Source organism: Odocoileus virginianus, chromosome 7 (genome assembly GCF_023699985.2).
Source record: "Odocoileus virginianus isolate 20LAN1187 ecotype Illinois chromosome 7, Ovbor_1.2, whole genome shotgun sequence".
NCBI classification, from domain to species: Eukaryota; Metazoa; Chordata; class Mammalia; order Artiodactyla; family Cervidae; genus Odocoileus; species Odocoileus virginianus.
This window is the reverse complement of record NC_069680.1, coordinates 83,793,195-83,809,815: the sequence shown is the minus strand read 5'-3', so window position 1 is coordinate 83,809,815 and position 16,621 is coordinate 83,793,195. Positions and strand designations below refer to the sequence as shown.

The 16,621-nt window shown below is 42.8% G+C and overlaps 1 protein-coding gene across 10 annotated transcripts in view; it reads right to left on the bottom strand.

The window, feature by feature from the left end:
• SIPA1L2 (signal induced proliferation associated 1 like 2) overlaps positions 1–16,621 on the bottom strand; it is a 236,048-nt gene that overhangs the window by 51,996 nt on the left and 167,431 nt on the right. For all 10 annotated transcript variants that reach the window (XM_070471084.1, XM_070471082.1, XM_070471089.1 and 7 more), the window contains 2 exons: positions 13,177–13,753; positions 9,010–9,284 (listed from right to left, as the gene is read on the bottom strand). In XM_070471084.1, coding sequence (XP_070327185.1) covers positions 9,010–9,284; positions 13,177–13,753 — 852 coding nt within the window. The remainder of the gene's footprint in view (positions 1–9,009; positions 9,285–13,176; positions 13,754–16,621) is intronic.

Genomic DNA, 16,621 nt, shown 5'->3' with positions numbered 1-16,621 from the left:
TGAACAAGTGAGCTGCTAATCTTGTGTGCAGCTGAGCTGTTGTTGAAGATGTCCATCTTTTGTTTTCCTATATTGGTGGAGAAATCACAGACCTCACTGAGAAACGTGCTCCATCTCCTTTCAACACACCGAATTGAGTCAGTGGATTTGAGCTGCATTTCTAGTTTCTGGCACCGTTTTCATGGTGTGCCTGCCAAAAGAAGACACTCAAAGGCATAGATAAGGCTGGGGTATCACTAGCACATGAGCACTTACATGACTACCTCTTTGCTCCATAACAAACGTCATCTACTTACGCTTCTAATTACCATGCTAGGGAGGGATCAAAACAAACTCAGCTTCAGGGATCAAAACAAATTTAACTTCTAACATTGACTGTCTAGAGAATAACTTTTCTGAGTCTCATAATCTCTCCCAGTCAGCTGTCCTAGAAGGGAAAACATTCTGTAGACCAAGAGCATTGAAAGTAATGTGCTGGTTAAAAAATGTGATGCTGCAAAACTATCAGAATAACGAGTGCTCCCTTAGTTGGAGCGCTCAGAGGATCTGAGGTTTGACTGCTTTATTCTGACGAGCAGCCCCTCTTGTTCGTCTACACTTGGCATCGTGGACTCCATGCGACAGCTCACTCCTCTACCAGGGACACTGAGGAACTTCCTTACATCCACACTCTTCATGTTCTCCCTGCTTCCAGAAGCTGCCTACACCAGGGGTTCCCACCCGTGAGTTTCTCGTCTGTAGCTGCTCCCACTCCCCAGCTTCTAGGCTCAGGCAGCGCGGAGGCTGTGTGCCCTCTGGCTCACAGCTGACAGGCAGTCATGCTCACTGTCCAGCACTGTAGTATGGACCCAGGACTTCAGAGACAACCGGGACGGCCGCCAAATGGCATCATCATCCCTTCCAAGTGATACCTCCGGTTTTCTGGAAGAGGACCCTCCCTTTACCACTAAGAAATGGGTGCTTGAAACCAGAATCACTGCTGGCCAGGCTGTGAACTCAGCTCTAAAGGAGCGTCAGCTTGGACTGCCTGACCATCAGGACTCTCACTGAACCCAGCCAAGCTGCACAGTTTTCTTTATTCATTATCAGTAGAAATGATCTACAGCGGTCAAAGTGTTTTCCATCGAAGACAGAAGTCAGAGCCCTGGGCTCAAAACCCAGATCTGCCAACACGCAGCTCAGAAAGGGGAGAAACTCTTTGGACCCATGTTTTACCTCTTGCCAGTAGAACAGTAACAGCAGAGGATGTGGCAAGATTAAATTATGGAAGTATGCAAGCTTCCCAAAGCGAAAGCATCAAGGAAAGAAATCAGTTTCAAACTGATATATAATATGACTTTTTGCTTCCATAAAGAAAGACAATATAAAACAGCAAAAGGCTCATATACTTTGCTAAAAGTTCTTTCTAGATAATATATATTTACAGAACTATAGAACGGGGAAGTTTAACTTTATGTAGTAATCAGAAGCACAGAAGATTTTAGAACTGTAAAATTCCCTGTGTACATTCATCTATAGAACAATGAATCATTATTTTGATATTTTGTTCTTTATTCTTATATCAAAGTTGGATGTATGACTTTCAAAAATGAAGAAGGAGGAGAAATCCTAGGGATAATAAATAGGGATAAATACTCTTGAGGCGCAACAATAACAACTCCCAAAGAACTGAGAAAAAGAACTGAGAAAGTTTAAAGGAATGAGATGCATTCTCACCAGAAAAAACAAAAAAAAAGAGTTGAACAAATTAACAAGGTGTGAACTGGGTAAACCATGGACCCACAGCACAGCTAAGTCATGTAATTACAACTTGCATTTAGTCTGAAATTGCCTGTTGGTTTCACTTTGTTGGGAGCATCTCAGTGAACCTTGACCTCAACCCACAAATCTCATGAAGTCTTCCAACATAATGCAATGCAGTCCTTTACTTCTAATCCACACTTCCCTGTACGGCACTTTGCAGGTATCCACCTACACTACACCATTTCAGTTTCACAGAAATGTCTGCGGTAGCACAAAGGACATCTACAATTTGCAGAAGGCTCAGAGGCTTGGAAAGGTGAGACAGCTTTCACCCTGGAACACGGAAGCTGACTCCTAGCTCAGCAATCTTTCCAACGCACTCAGCCATCTCCTTCAGAAACTATCAAAGGACATTTAATGAGCCCACGTCGTGTCAGTTTCCACTAGGAGCTAAAGGATTCTCTTTGGCAACAAACGCAGATAGATCCCCTCAAACAAAATATCTGCTTCTTTTTATATTATGCACTTTGTCAAAGAGACCTTATAGCCCTTAGGGATTGAAGTAATCACCGATATTTTCATCATTTTAATGTCTGTTATGCTAATAGCCTGCTAATAGCTAAAAGACTCTTTCCAAATTATCCAACAAGGTGACAGGGATAATTGGTGCTCATTCACTCGAATCACAAACTCCTTCGTTGCATAAAAAAATCAAATGCTTCCAATAGGGAGATAACCACACAGTGTAACTGACTGTAAAGGTAAGGGCAGCGTCACATCTGAAATAGGTAGGCACTCGATGAAATACTAATTCACTTTTCTACCAACTTCTTTAATTTATAGACAGAAATAGAGAGACCCTGAGACTACAGTAAAAGAGATATCTAAACCAGAAACCCACTTGACCAAGCCCTTTGAATAAGGTCTTTGAATTGACAAGGTGTGTGTCTATGACACAGGAAGTGAGGCTGCTCTTACTGAGTAAGTCATCAGCTTTCTGTTTCCTTCTCAGCAGACATGGGGCGGAATGTGTCCTCATCCACTGCACCCCAGACCAAACACAGCACTCAGCATCAAACAGGGCCAGTGGGGATTTGCTGCATGATGCAGGGAGCGCAAATCTGTTGTTATGTGACAAACTAGAGGGATGGGATGAGGTGGGAGGTGGGAGGGAGGATGAAAAGGGAGGTCAATTTTGAACCTCATTCATGCTAACGTAAGGCAGAAACCAACACAATATTATAAAGTAATTACCTTCCAATTAAAAATAAATACATTTTTAAAAATATTAAAAAAAAAAACAACAAAAACAGGGCCAAAAAGTTCTTCATGAAGCCAATCACTTCCTTTTTTTTTTTTTTTTCTCCTTCTGAGAAAGCTTGCTGAGGAAAAGCATTCTATTAAGTTCAACAGAAGACTCAATAGCTATGTAATACTTGGTTTCTGATAAATAAATTTCCATGAGAGACTGTATTCACTGGCTGTCCATCACCATTGCCCAGCGTCACTGGCCAAGGATCAGGACAAAATACAAATGGGAAGTATTTTATTTATTTTTGGCCACACTGTGGCATTCAGGATCTTAGTCTCTCAACCAGGGCTCAAACCCACGGTCCCAGCATTGGGAATGTGGGGTCTTACTAATGGGCCACCAGGGCGGTCCCGGAAGTACTATACTTCAGAATGCCACAAATGAAAAGGAGATGAAGAATGCAAAGATCGTGTCCGTTCTTTCCATGTTTAATAGCCCTGGACAAGCTAGGTCCCAGTGAAGGGATGAGTGAATAGTAAATGACCTACCTTACATTCATTCTGTAATCCAGTGTTCTTACTTCTAGGAGGGAGAAGGTCATCTAAACGTTGTATTAGAGGACTGGGCGGAGGACACAATATAGTGACTGTGCTTCAGGTTACTGTGAGAAGCTCAAGTTTCATACTTTTTTTTTTTAACAGTTCACATTAAAATTCACTACTTTAGAGTTCATGAGAAAATACCAGGTAGAAGTGGTTTTACTTATCCAAACAAATATATGGAACCCTAATCTAAAATCTCACTCTAATCCAGATTTCAACTCATCCCCTATCTATTTATCCATCATCTCTTTCTGTCTCCCTATCTACCTACAATCTATGTTTCTATCTTATATTATTCATCTATCTATACCCATCTATCAATTGCTAACCTGACAAAGTTGAGTTTCCTTCTCCGTTTCTATTTCTAGGCCCCACTCCGTGTACTTCTGGGAGTTGAACGGTCAAGGTCCTGGCGGCTATGGGTTCAATGTTACAGAATGATCAGGGAACAAGAATTTAGCTTCATGACAACATGAGATAATTTCCACTGTTTTGCATTATATAAAAAAATACGTCTTGGCCAGTATATCAACGAAGTATGAAAAATCACAAAAAACAGATGCACCGCAGCATGGAATTTCATTTCCATTTTTATTGGACATATTTACTAAATCACTCACATTGTATCACAACTCATGCATAATTCTGATGAGCTGTTATTTCCTTTATATCAGCCTTTTAAGTTGATGCATTTTCCTTAAAATGACACTCACAGAATGTCAGTCACCTTTGAAGGCTAGGGACTGAGGCCATGCCCTGCCTTGCAAAACCAAGAAATGCTTAATTAAGCGTCTTGGAAACTCTTCCTCATCTCTGCCACAGAGACTGCCTGCTTGGGAAAAGCCCTCACTCCCTCGAAAACCTCATTTCCATTTGAAGAGCAGTAGTCCCTAACTGCTCCTGGCCACACATTCCCAATCTCTCTGAGGCCTCTCCCAGATCCAGTCGCAGCAGGACATCAGCTAATAAGCATTCCCAGAGGGAACCTTCCTGCTCCATGCTCCTGGAACTCCACAAGGAAAATAAAATTGGGCTCTGCCTTCCTTTCAAGCCTGGGGACAGCTGAGTTATCATCACCCCGAGGCTTGAGAAAAGGACTTCAAAACGTGGGATGCCTTTTGATTCCACATAAATACTTTCCCAACTAAAGACTTCATTTAATTCAGCAGCTTCTGAGTCATAAGCAAATACCTTCTGACCTGCAGACAACTAGGAGCGAGTCTATTAAATGACAGGCCTCTCCCACTCCTGACAGAAGCAGATGGGCTCTGGGGAGAATTTCTTCTCCCTGATATTGTGCAGGACAAAAAAAAAAAAAAAAAAGCTGACAAATGGCAAAAATTAACCGAAGCATTTTTCACTCTATTATTCATGATGTTTATAAAGGCTGAAATATCTTGCAGTTCATGAACTTGGCCATTTTAGTAGTCCTATGGCTCTTATACTAAAGACAACTTAAAAGGAAAAATTACACACACGTCCATTTAAATTAATATTTTCTTTTGGCCACCTCGCTGACAAGTAAGCCAATTTGTGAAAGATGGGGTCTTTTCCCATGCCACAAATCAAAAGAGTACTTTTACCTAAAGGGCCATCTTTATATATTTTGCATAGGAATAAAGGTACTAAGTGATACTTCATTTAAAAGGTTTGTACTTGATCAACAAGGATCTACTGTACAGCACAAGGAACTCTACTCTGTAGAGGTCTGCAATGACCTAAACGGGAAAAGAATCTGGATATATGTATATCAATAACTGAGTCACTTAGCTGTACACCTGAAACTTAGCACAACATTGTATTTAATACATCAACTATAATTCAATATAAAATAAAAATTAAGTTTACAAAAGGTTTGCACTTTAATTTTCAAAATGAGTGGAGCATTGCTCATTTCCTCTTTTATACCCTCCTCTGCAGTGTCATTGATAAAATCTGATGATGCAGAGGCTGATGTTGCTTAGCTGTGCTGCGCTGAGTTGCTCAGTTGCGTCTGACTCTTTGCAGCCCCACGGACTGTAACCCGCCAGACTCCCGTCCTGGGGATTCTCCAGGCAAGTATACTGGACTGGGCTGCCATGTCCTCCTCCAGGGGATCTTTCCAACTCAGGGATCCAACCCAGGTCTCCCGCATTGCATGCAGATTCTTTACCCTCTGAGAAAACAGGGAAGCCCAAACTTGCTTAGGGTGGGGATGAAAGGTAAGACATTTCATACTCGGCATGCATGTGTGCATGCTCAGTCACTTTAGTCATGTCTGACTCTGTGAGCCCAGGGACAGTAGCCTGCCAGGTTCCTCTGTCTATGGAATTCTCTAGGCAAGAACACTGGAGTGTGCTGCCATGTCCTTTTCCCAGGAACCTTCCCAACCCAGGGATCGAACTGCATCTTATGTTTCCTGCATTACAGGTGGATTCTTTACCACTACTGCCCCCGGGAAGCCCTCATGCTCAGCATGAGAGTCTAAAGCAAAGGGCTGTCATGTCAAGGATAATTTCAGTGACGTAAGGCTGTCGGATAATGATGAGTCCTTTTATCAGGGTGTCCAGAGAGTTGCTGGCACAGAACACGAATCCAAAACTAACAACAATGTAGATCTGCAAATTTACAGATACAAATTCACAGAAAATTGGAAGCCTGAAGTGAAAGCACCTTAAATGATACACGCTAGGCTTAAAAGCTTCCTGACTTGTGGAAATGTGGATGATAGGTGGACCATTTCTGGAGAGGCACTATCATGAAAACAGATCATTCTCATCCTGGCTAAGGTAAAAAATACAGAAGATAGGTATTTCAGATTAATCAGGAGAAAAATCTGTATCTTCAGGGAATGACATTAAGGAGATTCTGAGGAGACAAAGGCAAAATCTCTAAATATCTTGAACAGTTTCAGTAAGAGAATTTACATTTAAAACAAACAAAGAATTAATTATGTGCAGACCAAAGCAGATAACAAATCCTTGGATAGAAAAATAGCAGGCAGAACTTTTAAGTGGTAGCTTTTATTTGCTTTAGCTGAAAAACAATTTGGCATTACTTAAGAAATTCTACTTTTCTAAATCATATGTTTTAAATACCAAATATAATGATAACTCTAACATTTTTATTAACCATATCTCTTGGAAGCTTAAAAAAAAGTCTTACTGAGTAACAGCAGACCAAAACTAAAAATAGGAGAAAAATGTTTTGCTTTTTTTTAATTTGGGGAGAACATGGCAACAGTTTTGTCAAATTCAATAGAAGTAATCAACCTTGAGGACAGCACAAAATTTGATTCTCACCACAAAATTTATAAATCTATAACTCCAGTCAGTGAAGAAAAAAATCTTACCACGTGGAAAAATTTCTAATAAGTGGCTTAAAATTTATTTATAAAAAATAAAATCTATTTATTAAAAGACTTTCACTTACAAATATTTCAGCTTCAAAGATGAAAGGATTTGCTTTCTGTTATATCCAAGTCTTGTTTTTAGGAAAATAATTTTTGTCTCTGATTTCCTTGTACTCACACTCCTAGGAGTGATTCATAAGATTCTTGGGGAGTAAATGAATTTAATGGGACAGAATCTGGCAAGGCAACAAGAAATAACTTGGTTATTTACTGAGACATGTGGTTGCTACTCTCGAGAATTTCAGCTCATTAACCTTTACTCTATAACCTTATTGGGCAGATATAGGAAATCAGACCATAGAAAGTTAAGCAGGGAGCAAAAAGGTAAGATAAGCAACAGAAACACAGCTTTGTAAAATTCTGTACCTTAACCATAGAGGAAAGTGGTTTACCACTGGCTTATTTTCTAAAAAAAGATCATGGTTTAGAGCTGGTGTATCCCCAGGTAGCTCAGTGGTAAAGAATCAGCCTCCCAATGAAGGGGACTTGAGTTTGATCCCTGGGTTGGGAAGACACCCTGGAGTAGGAAATGGCAACCCACTTCTGTATTCCTGCCTGGAAAACCCCATGAACAGAGGTGGGCTACAATCCACGGGGTCACAAAGAGTCAGACGTGACGGAGCACATAGGCACACACACCACCCAATCAATATGGCAGCCACAAGCCAGATGTGGCTAATGCAGTCTTGGTCCATTTATTAAAATAAAAACTCCATTTTCTCAGCTGCATTAGCCACATTTCAAGTGTGTGCTACCCTGCGGCTAGTGGCTACTGTTTAGATGGTACAGATATAGAACACGTCATCAGAGAAACTGCTCTTCGATGGTGCTGATTTGGAGGTCGGGAGAAAGGAGATGGACAGAGCACAAACAGGGACCTCAGTTACCCCAGAAACAGATCAGGAGGAGGGTCCTGTCATTCTGTTATCTTTGAGTATGAATTTCTCTTACAGCACGAAAAAACTCAAACAACTATCCTAAAGATTCAGTCTTTTGGGTGTTTGTTTTTCACTAGACGTGTGGGGTTTTGACTATGCCAGAGGTGCAGATTGCTTTACATATTATCACCTTATTTAACCTTCATCAACAGTATGAGGTAGGCAATATAATAACCCCACCTTACAGATACTAAGTGAAGCTTAGAGAGAGCAAGACCCTGATGCTGGGAAAGACTGAGGGCAGGAGGAGAAGGGCATAACAGAGGATGAGATGTTTGGAGGGCATCACTGACTTGATGGACATGAGTTTGAGTAAACTCCAAGAGACAATGAAAGATAGGGAAGCCTGGCATGCATACTGCAATCCATGGGGTTGCAAAGAGTCAAACACAACTGAGTGACTGAAAATAAGAAATAGCAGGTGACAAACCCCAAATCACATAGCTAAAGCCCGGATTTCAAGCACGCTTATCCCTCCTAAGCCAGAGCTCTTGGGGGGCCGGTAGGGCCTCCATTTGAGATGCAGGCAGAGAAAGGATGCTCCAGATACCACTATACATACTACCTACCTTACAAGGCAGGCCAAAGCAGGTGGCTGGCTTGTTCTTTCTCATTTGGGCCTAATACTCCTGTGATGTTGAGCCTGAGAACTTTCTATTTCCAATGCCACAGTATCCTTTTCTAACTCCACTCTTGTCCCTATTCCTCAGACCCATCCATCTCTGAGCTTTCCAAGTCCAGTCACTTCTATGTTTCCCATGATCGCTTATGAGAAACCCCTGAACCAGTTCAGCCAGAATGGAGTGGTCACCAAACAGTGTACCTGATTTCCCAATATTCCATCACCCATGCAAATAAATATTCTGAATCCAATGGCTTCAATGTACCAAAGGAGAGCTTAGAAAATGAGAGTTTATCATTTTTATATACTAATGATTTTTTTATAGCTCTTTTAAGTTGTGCTAATGGTGGATGTCCAAACAACTTAGATGGAAGATGCACATGACCTCACATTCTGAGGGTCTTACAGGACAGCACGTGCCATCGAGGCCGAGGAGGAGTGCTCATGCATGAGAAACTTACCTCCGAGGTGAGCCGTCATCATGGGGCTGGATGATGACCACCTTCACAGTCACTGAGGTCCGGAGAAGGTCGATCATCTGCTCGTGGGTCAGTGTGGCCACGGCCACCTTGCAGATCTCCACGAGGCGGCTACCCTGGCGAAGGCCGGCCTTCCACGCAAAACCGAAAGGTTCCACGTCTGCCACGATTCCCTCGAAGTTCACGTGGAAGCCTAGCTGGCCCAGCCCGTTCCTCCTCAGGGTCATTTCCACGGTCTCGCAGCCTCTGGTCACGATCTAAGGGGGAAGGGGACGATGAGAGGCAGGGTTACGAGGGCACCAAGGCCCTGCCCTCCAGCTATCCCACTGACAAGAAAACAAGACGGGGACACGGTTCAACCCAAATGTTATCGTAATTATCCCTGGCATCAGTTGCAGAGAAAATAACACAAGTAAAATGATGGTTTCATTCTTCAAAGCCAAATCAGATACAGGTGTCCTGCTTTTTCCTAGAAGCCACTGACCCAGAGCCTGAGAGCTTAAGATGGGCTCTAATAACCTTCCCTTCTCCTTGCTACATCACCTGACTTGGTGCTTAAGCATCTAAATTGCATTGTTTCAAACAGACTGAAGCAACTGAAAAAACGTGAAGTCTGTCACCCATCAAAGCAATAAAGCCTACTAGACAATTACTTTTTTTTTGGCCCAACTGTGCAGCTTGCAGGATCCTATTTTCTCAACCAGGGGTCAAACCCAGGACCCCAGCAGTCATAGCACCAAGTCCTAACGACTAGATGCCAGGAAATTCCCTATGAGACAATATAATTCTACTTATAAAATAGCCCAGTGGTGCATCAGCTATGAAAAACTGTATGGTGGTTCCTCAAAAATATAAAATAGAATTACCATGTGACTCAGCAATTCTACTTCTGGGTATACACCCAAAAGAATTCAAAGTAGGGTCTCAAAGAGGTATGGATACACACATGTTCTTAGCAGTGTTATTTACAATAATCAAAATGTGGAAGTAACTCAAGTGCCTATGGATGGAAGAATGGATATGCAAAGTGTGGCATATACAAACAATGAAAAAAAAAATGGCCCCATGCCTTTCCAAGCTAACACTTAGTGACCTGCCCCCCAGGATGGGCAGCAGCAGGAAGTCCAACTGTTAGGAAACCGGAAGTGTTCTCTGCGGCAACCTGTGGACATCCTATTCTAAACCCTAGGGCCCCTCTCCTGGGACTGCCTGCCCGTGCTTGCCTAGGTGGCAAGGACCATTCAGATCAAAAGTAGGCCAGCCAGCCAGCTTCCTTACTGTCTCTGGACAAGGGCAGCATGCAGAAAGGCACTCCTGCAGGAAGTGTCTCACTAAGTAATCTAAAGCACCAATAATTAGTAACGCCACCCTCAAAAGTTCATACTGAGAATAGCCCACATGAATGGAAAGAGAAACATGGGGTCACTGAAGATATAATTTGATGACATGTTGTCATTGTTGTTTAGTTGCTAAGTTGTGTTGGACTATTTGTGACCCACAGACTATAGCCTGACAGGCTCCTTTGTCCGTAAGACTTCCCAGGCAAGAATACTTCAGTGGGTTGCCATTTCCTTCTCCAGATCTTCCCAACCTAGGGATCGAACTTGTGTCTCTTGCACTGGCAGGCGGATTCCTCACCACTGAGCCACCAAAGAAGCTCTTGGATGACCAAGGCATCACTTGCTTGTGGGTAATTTAAAACCGGGAGGTATCATACCCGTATCCCCCAAAGCACAGAGCTCATGTGTGAAGTTTCCGTTTTAAAAATACATTCTCCATGAAACACGCTCTGAATACACAGATTCCTATTTAGTAAGACCTCTGACTGTATATACAGCTGTGGGACCCAGACTGGTGCAGGTTATCACCCATGTGGCGGCGTTGCCACGGTTACCACCCCAGTGCTCACACTGCCGATCAGTCTCTCAAAGGTGCAGTGACGGTCTGGGGCGTAGGAAAACGGGGAAAGGGATTGCTGGGCTTAGTGGTGAAGTTTTGAAAGATTGAAGTTTCCAAAGTTATGAACTGAACTAACTCAAAATTGTTGAACAAGTGCTTTTGTAATATATACAACCTGCATACATTTTTCTTTCACTTCTTTTTTCAGCTTTGTTTCAACTAACCTCGCTGACCAAAAGACCACATAGGACATGTGCCCGGCCTTCTTTCCAATAGGAACATAATTATCAGTTGAAATTTAACATCCACATATCAGATTGAAGAGTGAAAGGTCAAGCTTTTCCTGAGTCCTACATGTTCTGTCTCTTCCTCTTATTTCTTCCAACCACCTGCCACGTCTCCTACTTTTTGCAGTTTCTTTCTCCCTTCTGTTCCGTGCTCCTTAACATTTATAATGGCCTCCTACCTATGAACCTGGGACTGGCTACATAATTTATGAAATCTGGTGCAAAATTAAAATGTACGGCCCCTTAGACAAAAATTTCTGAGTTTCAAGATGGTAACAGCAGAGCATTCATCCAGGCCCGGGCTCTTCGGAGAGTGGCCGGGCCTGCTTGTCCCTTCAGGCAGGAGTGCTCATTTCCCACCTGTGTCTCTACCTGCATAACAGGCACTCCTGTTTTCACCACTAGAAAATGCAGAGTTCACCATGTGTCCAACAGTGCCCCTTCCAAATCTCTCTTCTAGGAGAGCTTCATCTTCTTCCTTTCCATTTCTACTTCTCCTGCCTGGTGCCAGCCTTATGTTCTAAGCCCCCAACAGTCTTTGGCTTGGTTTATTTCTACCATCTCCCGCTACAAGTCATCCTAGATACAGCATATTGGATTGGCCAAAAAATTCATTCAGGTTTCTCTGCAATATCTAATGGAAAAATCCAAAGGAACTTTTTGGTTAACTCAATATTTCCTCAAATATATTCCAGCTCTCAGGCAGCTTAGTTATACAGTCACTTTTCTAGCAAGATGGCAGAATAGGTGCCTTGGAATAGTGAATGTATCAGACCCTCTGGGACGTGCATTTTGCTGGCTGGTGAAGGGACATTGTTTGTGTTGTATTTTCCAGAGCACAGATTATAATGACTCAGTGGGTCTCTGAATTAAGAAGTATTTCCAGGATTACCAAAAGCACATGTCCTGAGACTCACCAGATAATTCAATTCTCCAGATACATACACTGATCACACACTTAATCATCCCCAAATCACATCGTGGTTTGTGCACATACACCCTCAATACTGCTGAACACTGTAAAGAGTGCCTGCAAATAATGATATTATTTCTCCAAAGCCAGCAGACACTGCCTTGATTGCATTGTCTCTTCTATGTAGTCTGGAATAACAAAAGATTTATATTTGGTGGCAGGAAAGAGGGCAGGAAATGGGTATAATTTCTCCTTTTTCTCATGATCCATAACTGACTAAATCTTTTCTAATGAATCAAATACACATCCCCTTGGGGGAAGATTTACACATGAAAAATTCTTTTGTCAAATCATATTTTGTTCTTTTATTTGATTTATTCTTATAATTCTATTGTATATACTCAAACTAAAATCTGTATCTCCCCTTGTTATACTAAGAATTATAAATACAACTGCTAAATACCATGGGCATCACTGAAGGGTTTTGTTTCATACCCCAAATAACAATCTCTTTATGACTTTTTCTTTTAAATCTTTCTAACTTACTAGGTAATTCTATAAAACCTCTGCAAGAAACTGGCTGCAAGATTAATAACATATTTAATCTGGCAGACTAAACAGAAATACTGCATAAAAATGCACAGAGTTGAAGGGGCAAATACGGCTTACTCTGACCATCAATGTGGTCAATGGTGATTCTATGTCTATTAACCTCCTCCTGTAAGGTACTGTCATGCAAATCTCTACAAACACACATAACATCTAGTCAATTCTCCTGTCCTTCCTTCAGATACTATAAAAATAAGTCCCATTATTCCCTTTGGAAAGCTGGCTTCACTTTTCATCTCTAACCAATTGTTAATGGATGCTTCTCCACCATTCATGGATTCACAAGGACAACCGCTCAAGAGGACAGTGTTTAAACTCAGTTCTACCCATGAGAAAGAGTATTTTCCCAGGTAACACATCTGGGGGGGAACTTCCACAGCGGAAGTTATGAATATGAAGTTGAAGGCCTAAGGGTGGTGGAAAAACAAAACCTGTACTTACGCCCAGGCGCTGGACAATCTCCCTGATGTCTTCAGCACAGCTGTCCACTGAGGACAGAAGGATGCATTCTCCTCGTTCATAAAACACCTTGATGCTCATTAACCCAGATGTCCACCCGATGACATCCCTGCAGGAACAGTTAAAGACCACGTTCTTGGAATCCTTCTCGATCAGCATTATGAACTCATTAGAAACCCCAAGGAGACACTCGATGTCCGCAGACTGGCCAAAGTCTCTCGCCACAACGTGCCACATGATGGCTCCCACGCTGAACAGATGGGCATCCTTCCTGGGCTTCACCTTCTCCTTCTTCTTGGCGCCCAGAGTGATGAAGCTGAATTTTGCGGAGGTATCGACGGTGGCAGTTGTGACAAAGTTCTCCGCCAGGTCCTTCAAGTACTCCTGCCTCGTCCGAGTGGCCATTGCTCGAAACTTCTCCGACTTGTGGGCTGCGTTTTCTGCGTTGATGACTTTCGCCAAAAGGAAGTCCCGAAATACTGCTGACTTGGGGAAAGTTACACCTTTGGGAATTGGTGGACCAAATGGTGGCACATCTTTCGACCTAGAAACCCCAACGCTGAGGGAGGAAAAAGAGAAACAAGCTGAACTGTGATGCCATAACAGTTACCTTCAGAAAAGTTACTGCTGACCACACTTTCAACTGAAGCCGTCTACTTCACAGCCTCTTCTTTTCCACACCTCTGGATATCAAGTTGCTCTTTGTTTTTAAGCAAAACTTTCAAATTTAGTAGGTGCAGGGGAGGGGAGTTATAGGCTGAGTAGCCTCCCTTCAAATTTGTATGCTGAAGTCCAAAACCCCAGTAACTGGGAAAGTGGCTATGTTTGGAGACTGAGTCTTTTCTTTGAAGAGACAGTTAAGTCAAAATGAGATCCTAACAGTGGGCCCTAATCCAATCTAACAAGTGTCCTTATAAAATGAAACATGAACACGCAGAAAGATAACCAGAGATGCAAACACACAGAAGAGAGACCATGTGAACACACAGCAGGAAGATGACCATCTGCAAGGCGCGAGAGAGGCCTCAGGGAGAACCAAGCCTGCCAACACCATGACCTCGGACTTGCAGCCTCCAGAACTGAGAGAAACGAATGTCTGCCATATAAACCACCAGTTCTTTGGTCTGCACCGTGACTGTGCGAGCTGACTAAGGCAAGGGCAATGGATGTGTAGCCAGGTTGGCGCTCTTTAAATTCTGTGGCTGATCACCACCGAGAGGCAGTGACCCTCCAACAGCTGACAGTGAGATCCGCCCTGCTGGCCAGCTACTGGGCACAGTGACCATCCTTATAGAGCCAAAATTTTGAATATCCCCTTTTTTAAGGAAATGCTCACTTGGTCACATTTTGGAAGTCTAAATGAAGATTTTATGGAAACAAAGTTTTATGATATTTCAAACATAGAGTGATAGCAATCATCTTAACATGGTAAAACCAATAATGTTCCCTTGTATCAGACAGAAGCTTTCACTGTCTCAAATCTGTTTTGGAATAAGAGTGAACTAATAAATTAGCAGATGAAAGACTGGAGTGAGTGAAAGAATGAACCCCCCCCTCCCCCGAGCATCTACTCCCCAACTACTGAGCAGCTTCTTCAGACCAAGAATGAGAACCAACCCCACATCTGCCCAGGTTGATATTTTCTGTGTTCAGATAAACAAAGGAAGTCATCTATGCTTCACTTTCTTCACTGTAGAAAATCCTGGAAGAAATGAGTTAAGAAATGAAAACAGGTGTGAAATCTTCTTCTGGGATGTAGCCGGTGGAACTTTAAATAGACCATAGTCTCCAGGGATCTCCCACCTTTGCCATAACCTGCACACCCTTTAACAGAGTTAACTGTCTCTGGGAAGATGAGCTATAAGACGGTCCGGGCGGGGCCTCAGCTAGTATGAAGGACAGGGAAGGACTGCCTGTCTTTGGGACAGATGAGCAAACTCTGCCTGTGTGTGTGTTCAGTCATGTTCGCCTCTGTGCGACCCCATGGACTGTAGCCCGCCAGGCTCCTCTGTCCATGGGACTTTCCAGGCAAGACTACTGAAGTGGCTTGCCATTTCCTCCTCCAGGGGATCTTCCTGACTCAGGAATCAAACCCACGTCTCCTGCATTGGCAGGCAGGTTCTTTACCACTGAGCCACATGGGAAACCCATGAATGTTTATGAGGCACTTTTAAAACCCTGAAGCACTCTGCTGCTTTACACTTGAACCTCATTAGTAAATGATAACTTAGCAATAACATGTGGTTTCTCAAAAGGCAGTGACCCTGTCTTTGAACCATTTGTATACATTGTCTTTTACCACAGAAAACATAACCCAAGCCACTTTGTTTATAAGCAAGATCTATATCAAAGGCATCCCTGCTTCCCAGTAATCTAATTAAACCCAGGAAGCTCTAAAGAAATAAAAATGAAAAGGTATTACTTATCTTTTAAGATTTTTTTGTGCTAATCAACCACCTCATGATAGAAGAATAAACTAAAAATAGAAAGTAATTAAAAATACCCAATTTGACCTAAAAATAGCAGCAGATAAAATAACACCAAATACAAGAACGCCCTAGGCTCATGTTTCCAATCCATTAGGGAAGTTCATTTAAGATGATTCTTTATAATTACCATTCACGGGGGAGATCCCAGAAGAATAAGCCAAATGAGCATGTTTGCACTAACGTTATTGGATTTAGGCATATCGTCCCTGGTGGCTCAGATGGTAAAGAATCTGTCTGCAATGCAGGAGACGTAGGTTCAATCCTTGCGTTGGGAAGATCCCCTAGAGGAGAGCATGGCTACCCACTCCAGTATTCTTGCCTGGAGAATCCTCGTGGACAGAGGAGCCTGGCGGGCTACAGCCCATGGGTTCGCAAAGAGTCGGACATGACTGAGCACCTAAGCGCATATCCTTTATACAGGCTAGATGTCTTTCTTTTTTTTTCAAATATCACTTTTAAAAATAAAAAGTCGTTCTGAGCATTCAGGCTAGGGGTTGTAAACGAAGGTGTATACAAGAATCATCATAGCGGAACCATGCGAATGGAGAGGGCAGTAGGGGCTGGGGGCAAGGAGGCAAGCTGGCAGCACCTAACACACAGGCCAGTATCCTCGCCCCCAGAAGGGTACGACCGCAGTTCACAGCCCCTCCAGCTCTCGCACACACCCAGGCCTGGTCCCCACCCAGGCCCAGGAGGCAGCTCAAGTGTGACCATTGCTTCAGCATGAGCACCAGGGACGTTAACACGTTTCGGGCATAGTTCCTGCTATTCATTTTTTTTAACTACACACTGAAGTCAATACTGTTATCCTTAGTTTTCAGAGAAGGAATTGAAGGGCCTCCAAAATAAGGACTTCTCTATAGATCAGGTGGTAAAGAATCTGCCTGCAACGCAGGAGACCTGGGTTTGACCCCTGGGTCAGGAAGATCCCCTGGAGA